This window comes from Cyprinodon variegatus, unplaced genomic scaffold (assembly GCF_000732505.1).
Source record: "Cyprinodon variegatus isolate N-32 unplaced genomic scaffold, C_variegatus-1.0 Scaffold1103, whole genome shotgun sequence".
In the NCBI taxonomy this organism is placed as follows: Eukaryota; Metazoa; Chordata; class Actinopteri; order Cyprinodontiformes; family Cyprinodontidae; genus Cyprinodon; species Cyprinodon variegatus.
In genome coordinates, this window is record NW_015151556.1 from 231,732 (window position 1) to 242,647 (window position 10,916).

The following is a 10,916-nucleotide window of genomic DNA, read 5'->3' on the forward strand; positions in this document are numbered from 1 at the left end:
CAAAACAAGACCAAGACATTGAGAGGCCAAGACAAAACCAAGACAAAGACATTTAGAGGCCAAGACCAAGACTAAGACCAAGATATTAAGAGGCCAGGACCAAAACATTGAAAGGCCAAGACAAAACCAAGACAAAGACATTTAGAGGCCAAGACCAAGACTAAGACATTTAGATACCCAGACCAAGACCAACTTCAAGAGATTTAGAGGCTAAGACCTAAACAAGACCAAGATATTTAGAGGCCAAGACCAAAACAAGACCAAGACATTGAGAGGCCAAGACAAAACCAAGACAAAGACATTTAGAGGCCAAGACCAAGACTAAGACCAAGACATTTGGAGACCAAGACTAAAACTAAGACCAAGACAATGAAAGGCCAAGACCAAAACAAGACAAAGACATTGAGAGGAGAAGACCAAGACTAAGACCAAGATATTAAGAGGCCAAGACAAAAAAAAGGCCAAGACATTGAGAGGCCAAGACCAAGACTAAGACCAACACATGACATCTGGAGGCCGAGACCAAAACCAAGACATTTGGAGGCCAAGACCAAAACAAGACCAAGACATTGTGGGGCTTCTGAGGGTCTCTTAAGCACCTTTTGTGTCTGATATATATTGCTCTGAGTTTGCTGGGTGATTTTTGGACCAACATGCTGTCCCTGCATGTTGGTCCTCATGCCTCACCCTTAGTCTCATTCAACCGATCTTCTTGTGAGGCTTATTAGGACTGAAAAAAACAACAATAGAAAAGGAATAATTAGGTCCATATTTGGCACTTACTACTTTCATGTTCTGGACGCTATGTTTGATGGAGGCCACTTCAGTAAATGCTCAGATGCAAGACCGTAATCAAACTATTAAAGCATCACATTAGTTTGTTTTTAATAGCAGCAAGTTTACGTGGATAAAAAAAGCTAAATGCATGTTCTTTTGACATGAATAGCTGGACTGGATGGAGACTAAGTCAATATGGACATGACCACAGCTGGGAGTGCTACGTGAGCGTGAACTGTTGATAATTACTGTTGATGATTTGCTCTCCTTTCAGCTGGATCGCTTGGAGGAGAAGCAGAAGGAGACGTACAGACGGATGCTGGAGCAGCTGCTGTTGGCAGAGAAATGCCACCGCAGGACCGTCATGGAGCTGGACAATGAGAAACAGAAACATGTTGACTTCATAAACAAGAGCGATGACTTCACCAATCTGCTGGAGCAGGAGAGAGAAAGGTGAGGGGTCCAAAATAACGGCGCTGTTCCTCACAGATTTTGGATTCTGACAGCAAACAGATCCAAGAATCATATGGAGGAGAAAACTTTTCAATTGGGGAAGAAAAACATACAGTCATCTAAAGGTCCAGCACAAAAACCTCTCCAGTTTCAATTTTCACAAGAGTTCTTGAAACTCTTTCACAGTTTGGTTCTTCAGATTGGCTACTTTTTTTTAGATGTTTTCCCTAAATATATTTAAATACCTCTAATCCATTGATTGTTTTTGATAGAGCCCGTGTGAGAATTGTTAAAGTTTTCAGCTCTTTGTCTTCTGCTCCTCGGTTTTATCTGGGTATTTAAAGTCGTAGGGAAGTCATATTTAAATTTCAAATCATTCTGGCGTATAAATGTACTCTTTATCAGACCATATTGTCCCAGAAATTAGAACATTTCTATTTTTAACACCTAACACACCTAAATTCGGCCAATCATATATCAACGGTCATCTGTCAATCAAATTTTTTCGGTCATAGCATCTTGATTCATATGTCCCAGCTAATTTACGCAACGGTTGAAATCAGAATCCTTTCCTTTCCCATTGAGTTGCGTCCCAGTGTTCACGGGGATGGACGTCTGTGTCTTCGGCAGGCGTAGAGCTAACAGAACTGGCAGCGTTGCGAGGCAAGGGCTCAAACATGTACGGCTGGAAGCCTTCTACACCAAACCAAGCTTCTGCCGCCCTGGCGTCCTCTTCCACAACATCTTCGTCCCCGCTTTCCTCCTCTAAATAAAAAATGGATGACGGAGGAGACTCATCCACGACCTCCGACACTAAACTCTCCTCCTCTTGCATGTTTCCGCTGTCCATAGCGTTCCTTGACAGCGTCGTTTCTAAGTCACCAATTTAGTGCTACTTGGTCCCAATGGAATTTCCCATTGGGAACCTGCTAGCACTAAGTTGCTAACTGGTTAGCTTCAGAGAAACCAGCCACAATCCAACTTTCTTGCGAACCTTCTGCCACAACAACCCCGCCCTCTTGAGAAACTACCAATCATATTAATTTTATTCACTCGTAAAGTCGTGCAACACTCGGGAGAATTCGGGAATACAACGGTTGGAACAGCCATTTCCCTACGACTTTAAGCTCCAACTGCTGGAACTGGACTAATTAACAGGTGTGCTTGTGTTAAGCTTGTATTATACACTCATTCTACTGGTTTTGAATCGGTTCTACCAACCTTGAGCTTGTCATTCACATGATTGTTGCTGCAGTCTGGAGAGGTTTGCATGTCACAACCTGCTTCTCTCCTCACCTGTCCTACTGTCGGGTCGGACATCGTTACCCAAACAACACAAAAACAGAGGGGAAATGGACACAAAAAAAAAGCATCACAGAAATTCTGTTTGTTCTAAAGCAACCATCTTGAGCTCAACACTCTCTAATATGTGCTTTACTTCTCTTTCCTCAGACTGAAAAGGCTGTTGGAGCAGGAAAAAGTTTACCAGGCTCGGAAAGACAAAGAGCACAGCAGGAGGCTGGAGAAGGTCCAAGATGAGCTGGTAAAGCTCAAGTCCTTCACGCTAATGTTGGTGGATGAACGGCAGCTTCACGTTGAGCAGATTGAGCAGCAGAACCAGAAGATCCAGGACATCAGTCAGAAGCTGTTAGAAAAAGAGAAGCAACTGGCAGCTTCCAGTGATTCTGCCAAGGAGGACGGACAGAAGGTGCTGAAGTTGGAGACTGAGTTGCAAGTCCAAAGAGCAAAGTTTAGTCAGGAGCACAAAGACATGACCGCCAAGCTGGCCAGCCAAGTGTCCCAAAACCAACAGCTTAGACTGAAGCTGGAAGGGCTGACACAGAAGGTGGAGGAGCTGGAGCAGAGCAACAAAGTGCTCCAGAAATCTGAGGAGGACCTGCAAGAGCTCAGGGATAAGATAAGCAGAGGAGAGCGTGGAAACTCCTCTCTCACAGCTGAGCTGGAGAATCTGCGCAAGAAAGTCCTGGAGATGGAGGGAAAAGATGAGGAGTTGACCAAAACAGAGACTCAGTGCAGGGAGCTGAGGAAAAGGCTGCAAGATGAGGAGAAGCACAGAGAGGAGCTGAGGCTGGAGGTGGACAGGCTACAGAAGAAAATGGTAGAGCTGGAGAAACTGGAGGGAGCATTCGGCAAGAGCAAAACGGAGTGTTCCCAGCTTCACATGAACCTGGAGAAAGAGAGGAAAGTGGTGAAGGATTTGGGCAGCGAAATGGAGAGACTAAGGACTCAGCTGAAGGAGTTGGAGAGCTCAGAGTCAAAGCTGGAGAAGGCAGAAATGGTCCTGAAAGAAGAACTGATGAAACTGAAATCCTTCACCGTCATACTGGCGGAGGAAAGAAAAGCTCTGGCCGAAAGGCTGAAGCAGGAGGAGCAGAAAAATTACGATTGGAGTGGGATGTTGAAAGCAGAGCAGAGTAAAGTTACAGAAGTTACAGAGAAACTCATAGAGGAGAGCAAAAAACTTCTCAAATTCAAGTCTGAGACGGAAATCCTAGTGGAGGGTCTAATGCAGGAGAAAGTGGAGCTACACTCCAAGCTAAGGAGCAGACAGGAAATGTGTGACGAGCTGAATGAAAAGCTGACAGGGATGAAGATGAGAGTGGATGAACTCGAGGAGTTGGAGAGAAAGTTGGCCACCAGGGAGCGAAACAGAAATTCAGAAGAAGACAACAAAATTAGGGAGCTCACAGGAGAAATCGATCGACTTAAAGGCAGGCTGAAGCAGCTGGAGGTGGTGGAAGGGGATCTGATGAAATCTGAGGACGAGTATGATCTGCTGCAGAAGAAGTTCAGGAATGAGCAGGACAAAGCAAACACACTCGCTAAGCTGGTGGAGGAGATGAAGAGTCAGATCGCCAGAAACAAAGCTGTGGAGAGAGGTGAGACCAAGAGTCTGGAGGCCCAGCTCAGAATCCGATGCAAGGTGGAGGAGGCAAAAAGCAGAGAGCTGAGGGCTGAAGTTGTGGCCCTCAAGGAGAAAATCCATGAACTCATGAACAAGGAGGACCAGCTCTCCCAGCTGCAGGTGGACTTCTCTGTCCTCCAGCAGAGGTTTGCAGAGGAAGTGGAGAGGAAGAGAAACATGAGTCTAGATTTGGAGAATCTTACTAAGGAGCTGGAAGCCACAAAACGCTACAGTCGAGCCTTGAGGCCCAGTTTGAATGGGAGGAGAATAGTGGATGTCCCCGTTACCTCCACAGCAGTCCAGACAGAAGTGCTGACCAATGGGTCGGCTGAAGAAGAGACTACAGCCGGTTTCATCCAAAAATCCGTTCTGGAGGAGAACCACCTGATGAACAACCTCAGAGAACATAAGCAAAGAAGGCCAGCAGTTCTTGACCGATATCCTCATGCATCAGCAGAGCATGGAGGGAGAATGCCCTGGATGAACAAGAAGGAGGCCATCACGCTGACTCAGACCATTCCTGGGAAGAGCAACGACTATTTCTCGATGCATCCACCACAAACCTCCCCGAATCTGGGACAACCTCTACACATCCGCGTGACACCAGACCACGAGACCAGCACAGCCACCTTAGAAATCACCAGCCCACGATCTGAGGACTTCTTCTCCAGCACCACCATCATCCCAACTCTTGGTCCTCAGAAGCCTCGCATCACTATCGTCCCCAAACCCACAATTGTGACCAGCAAGACGAAAGGATGGGATGTTACTAGAGATCCTGATCGAACCAAGTCTCCGGTCACTATAACCACCATCTCCAGGACCAAAAGTCCAGAGAAGCCCTGCAGCAGGAGCAGCCCTGGGATCCTGCAGTCGCCTGTTTCCATCATCACGGTCAGCACCACCCCTGTAGCTGAGGTCTGTGCTTCGTCTGACCCTCACGAGAACATCACCAAGCCAACGTTGATCAAGATGACGTCTGGGAGGCCCCCAGAGCTGGCAAGGCATTACAACAGCAACATCATCACTACAGAGGACAATAAGATTCACATCCACCTAGGGTCACAGTTTCAGAGGAACTCAGGGGACTGCAGCAGCCCCGCTTTAGCTCTCCGGTCAACAGGAAGTGGCCCTGAATGCCAGGAAACATCGACGGGGACAGTACTCCGCAGTCCCCGCCAAGCCTCAACGGTGAAGACCTCTCAGAGCAAGATGACAAGCAGCATCACCATCAACCCCATCACCTCAGCGGTGTGCAGGCCAACGCAGTCCGTGGTGAGAGTCTCTCCTTTTCCGGATGTTAGGTTTATTCAATGATGATTATAAAATGAATGTGTGCTTATGAAACATTTTTGCAAGGGGATGCTCCACTCCTGTCTCATGATTCAGTCAGGAGACCATCCTGCCTTGTCATTCTGATGGAGCATTCTGTCTTCATGAACTGATCAATTGTTCTGTCAGAACAATACTCTGTTTGTAACCATGTGTCATGTTTTGTTAATAAATGCTCTGCAGAGGAGGTCCAGTGGGAGACAATGCATTTGAGTCTGGGGTTCAACTGTCTCTCCTTCCTGCAGGAATTGTATCGATAAATCGTGCATTTCTGTTCTTCTTAAGAAAAAAACCTACATTTTATGAACCCGTAACCGGAACTCCTTTCAATCAGCTCTCATCTTTTTACCTTCCAGCTGACTCTGAAATTTTTAGATTTCCCTCAGCTAGCTTCACAGACAAGATAGTCTTCAGGTATCACATGGTGTTAAAGCCTCCCCACTGTGCAAATGGTTGAAAAGATGTAAAGACGACATGATTTACGTTGAAACGATGTCTACATTTGGTTGAAAAGTGAAAAGCAATAATTTTCAGATCTTTGGAAAACGTAAAAAATGGGTTTGCAAGTAGGACAAAATCAGACCCACCAAACGGCCCAATTTACAACAATGATTTTTGGACTAAATCAAGACTATGACATACCGACTAGATTTAGCCTAAAAAAACCAACGTCCAAAGCAGGGGTGCTCAAGTTCAGTCCTCAAGAGCTACTATCCTGCAACTTTTTGATGTACCCCGTTTTTAACACACCTGAATCAAATGAGTGGCTCCTCACCATTAGCCTCGTGAGACCATCCTGATCTCGCGAGCTTTCAAGGTTTCACTCGCAGATCAGTCTGGAGACTCTCCGTTAAAGAAAATTTGAAGCCGTTCACCAAACAAACGTCCAATCAGCGTTGGCTTTGAGGCGGGTTGAGGTGTGACGCAACGAGAAGCGCGAAAGTTCAGTCTAAAGAACATGGCGGCTTTAGTCGATGAAACTAGCATTAGCATGGCTATCGAGCAAGTTTTATCGGAATTACAGAGTATTTCTTCACTGAAAGAAGAGCAAAACACTGCTCTGGAGGCTTTTCTCAGAGGAAAAGATGTTTTTGCTCTTCTCCCGACTGGTTTCGGCAAGAGTTTGATCTATCAATTGGCTCCTCTTCGTCGTCGCTCTGTTAGTACGTCATATGCTTCGTTGATCTGATTGGTTTATTTGGCCCGTCTATCACCAACATAGGCCAATCAGCTAACCAGTATTTTCGCCCCTTCCCAAAATTACTTCTACGGAAGGTTTCCAGATGGATATGCGGAGCAAATCCAGCTGGCGGAGTCAGGTTACCTCACCATGCCTCTGCTGGACTAAATTAGGGGTTTGAGCCTTTCGATTCAGTTGTGTTAGAGAAGAGATGCATCTAAAAGTTACAGGTTGTTAGCTCTTAGGGACTGGACTTGAGCACCCCTGGTCTAAATGAAGTCTGGTGTTTGGGGGTCAGCCTCAGTGAGCAGCATCTGCTAACCCCCCTAAACACCAGACGTCATTTAGACGTGGGTTTTTAGGTTAAACCTGGTCGGCCCGTTATAGTCTTGATTTAGTCCAGACAGTAGTTGTTGAAATTTGGTCAGTATTTGTCCTACTTTAGTAAAATAATAGATGCTGAAAAGACGTCGCAAACCCAGTTTTTAACGTCTTTTCAATTATCTGAAAATTACGGCTTTTCACTTTTCAAACGTGTACGTCGTGTGGACGCAAATCATGTCGTCCTTTCTAATATCTTTTTAACCAATTTTTGACATTCTCACAGACGTCACGTGATGGACATACACATGGATGAAGCTGTTTAAACTGGGTCCAGCCCTCAGAACTAAACTACTAAAGAAGAACGTCAAAGATACTGAAATATAGCGGATGGCTGAAGCTCTGTGTTTTAAACTCGAAAACATGTGAAGATGCCACAAAACCGGACAGATGGACCCAATATTCAGGCGAGTCAGACAGTTGTAATGACTGTCACGATTTCCCGTAGGTGAACCCGATATTCGGCCAGACACAGAGTTATGTTTGAAGGGTTTATTATAGGGGTGAATAATGGCAGATGAAGCAGGCAAACAGTTACTGTCTTGGCAGAGGAATCCCAGTTGAATTGTTGGTTTGCAGGGGTGAGCAGAGAACCAGGAGATGTAGATGTTGACAGAACCAATAGGCTGTGTGGACCGGAGAACCACCAGAACTGGCCAGTAAGCAGCTGAGACTCACCAAGGATCAGGAAGCAATGAAACATGGAGATAAAGGCAACCTCAACTAGAAGAGTTCAGCTGGCAGGGCACACAGGGTACAGTAGTGAAGGAAACAGGGAGCAGTGCAGCATACAGACACAGGCGACCTTTGCAGGAGAGAATGAGACGTTCTTACAGAGATGAGTAGGCAGAGGCAGGTATAGGTACTAATAAGTACTAATTAGTGGGAACAGGTGAAGATAATCTAGAGTGGACTGGAGGCAGACTGAGCTGTTGTGATAATTGCTGGCGGCTAAATAGTGACAGGCTAATAAGAAAAAGTCCATAAGTCCAAAACCAAACTAAACAGAACCATAGATATGACAATGATAGAAATTTAAAAAAATATAACAAAGCGGACCGCGGCAGCTGCAACAGCTGTAGGAGGAGGCAGGGGGCACCACCCAAACACTGACACTCTGGTTTAACAGCAGTCCACGTTCTGCTCTCTCTGCTTTTTCTCATAGTAGCTTCATCTGGTCTGTTCCTGTTTGGCTGTGACTCCATCCTGGAGAGAAATATCAGCTGTGCTGCTGCCATCAACACCTTTGTTTCTAGATGTTGGAGCTTGGCCTGTTTTCCAGTGTAGTCCTGTTTCTCTGACTGTGACTAACTGGATGTGCTCTCTTCATCCTCTGACATGGGAGCTGGCTCGGAGCTCGTCTGCCTGGCTGTGTGTTTCCTGGACGGGGCCGCCTGTGGAGCTGGTTGACAGTTGCCTTTTGTATCTATGCTTCTTTTTCTATGTCTGCTTCTGTCTCCTTGAACCCCAGTGGGCCTCAGCAGATGGCCGCTCACACCGAGCCTGGTTCTGCTGGATGTTTCTTCCTGCTAAAACTGGGTTTTCCTCTCCACTGTCGCTACAAGCATGCTTAGTGTGAGGGATTGCCTTAGTGGTCAATGAGTCGATGCAATCAGCTGGTTTTCCTTAGATAGAAAACTTTGAATCAATCTGACTGGATGATCTGGTGAACTGGAAAGTGACCTGAGATGACATGATGTGAATTGGAGCTATAGAAATAAACTGAATAGAATTGAATTGACTTCAGGGGTCATGGTGGGCCTCTTCCTCAGACCAGAATCCTGCTTATTAGATATTCCAGTAACTCAACAAAACATCTCAACAGATCCTAGATAAAGTGTCATCAAGGTTTCCTCCAGATCCTGTTCTGGGTCACATGGTCATCATGTTTTTTTTTTTTTTTTTAGATCAGCTCAGATGTGCAGCCAGCTCGGGGCGCGGCCACCCGGATCCCCGTGTCCAAAGTGGTGAAACCCAATGGGAAGACGGTTCTGGGTGTGTCTGCAGTGACGAGGCTAGAGTCGAGGGCTGAAGGCCAGGCCATGAAGATCGAGCTGAGGAAGTCTGCGTTGTGCAGCTCCGCCTCTGCAGCAGGAGGAAAGACCTGAAGACGTCCCACAGTGGGAAGCCTCAGAGGAACCGTGTCTTCTCGCTCTTTGGACTTTGGCTGCTTTGGTTTGCTCCTTAAAATGGTCGCAGATCATATCAAATTCCCAGCAGGAGCCTGGTTCTGTTGGGTTCTGCTGATTTCTGTCTGCTCATCGTTCATGTCGGATACCACATGCTGATTTCACTGCCATCGTGGAGGTTTGCACTTAATGATGCACTGTGAAATCAATTATGACCAGAACTTAAATAAAACCTATTTATTTAAAGTTTGGCTTCAGTTAATGAGTTCTGACCTCATTAATCCCAGATTACTGAAGAATGTCTTTAAAATTTAACTTCTCTAAAGTTTGAGTCATCAGACTTTTCAAACTATATGTTTCCTGTAAAGTGTACACTGGAAAATGATCTAGAAATAAGTAAATATGTCCTAAATTAAGTGCATTTACCCTTAATTTGAGCAGGTAAATGAGAAAGTTTGCCACGGGAATGAATGCTTTTACTATTAAAATAAGATGATTATATAATATGCACTTGAAATAAGACGATGCCATTCTGTTTTCTTTAGGTTAGGATACTCCAGCATACTTTATGTTAATGTCTCTGCTTAACTTTTTGGCTGTTAAACATATTTTTTGCAAGGGATGGGACCTATAATTGATTCAAGCAAATATTTTTTTCTGAAATAAACATGAAATGATATAACAAAAATAATAAAGGTGAATCTATGTTTTGGTTTGAGGCTGCAAAAAAAAAAAAAAAAATTCTGTTTTAATACATATTATTTACTTTAATACTTAATATTTAATTTTTCTTCAATCAAATACAAATATTTAGGCTTTCATTGCTTTTTCAGTTAGTGCAAATTTATTTTCCAAAAATCCATTTTCTACAACCACTTTTCTAAACTCATTGTCATGCAAAAGCCATTTTAATTGTATTTACTTTTTCAAATAATTTCATGTTTTGTTTAGTTTTACTTTTTGTGCCTCATGTGATTCATTTTTCCTGTGTATCTTTATTTTACTTTAATCTAATGTAAACATGCATTTATTTTTTTTCTGTTACTGTTATTTAAATCTGATTTATTTCACTTCTTCCGGTTAAGTGTATTTAACTTTTAATTTTACTTTTATATTTAAAATCGATTAAACGTATTACCAAGAACAGCCAGGAGATGGTGCTATAGAGAGAAAACAGCAACTACAGTAGCACGATGTGGACTGCAGGGGGCAGCACTGAGACTGCAGAATTATATCTAGTTCTGCAAAACTGTTAGGAATGTTCCGTGGTAATTTGGATTTGGATGTGGATGAATTATAAGCAAATTGATTCAATAATCTGGATTAGAAGATACAAAAATAGCTCAGTTTGATCCGATTTGTGGTATTCCTCCATGGCTATTCCTTGAGTTAAAGGTAGACATGAGACTGCTTAAAATGAAAAATGATTGGAATTTAAATAACATAGGATATATATTCAAGAAACTCATATTATAACAACCTAAAAATATATTCAGATGGGTCCAAGAATTTAAAAGGACGTGTGGGAATAGGAATATATAAAAGAGTTTAAAATATAAATTTTCTAAAAAGAAAATCAGATCAACTATCTGTTTTCACAGCAGAAATGGTGGCAATTATACTAAGCTGACAGTCTGTAGACCAGACAGGGTGGTGATCTGTACAGGTTCCATAGAAAGTATTCAGGGAAAAAGAAATGATACAAAAGATTCAGCATTAGAAATCCAGCACAGTCTAT

The 10,916-nt window shown here is 43.9% G+C and overlaps 1 protein-coding gene across 1 annotated transcript in view; it reads left to right on the forward strand.

Annotated features, from left to right (window-relative positions):
• LOC107101490 (filamin-A-interacting protein 1-like) overlaps positions 1-9,893 on the forward strand; it is a 28,473-nt gene extending 18,580 nt beyond the window's left edge. The window contains exons 4-6 of the mRNA XM_015400440.1: positions 1,052-1,230; positions 2,683-5,431; positions 8,957-9,893. Of these exons, the coding sequence (XP_015255926.1) occupies positions 1,052-1,230; positions 2,683-5,431; positions 8,957-9,157 (3,129 nt within the window). The 3' untranslated portion in view covers positions 9,158-9,893. The remainder of the gene's footprint in view (positions 1-1,051; positions 1,231-2,682; positions 5,432-8,956) is intronic.
• The last annotated feature ends 1,023 nt before the right edge of the window (positions 9,894-10,916 follow it).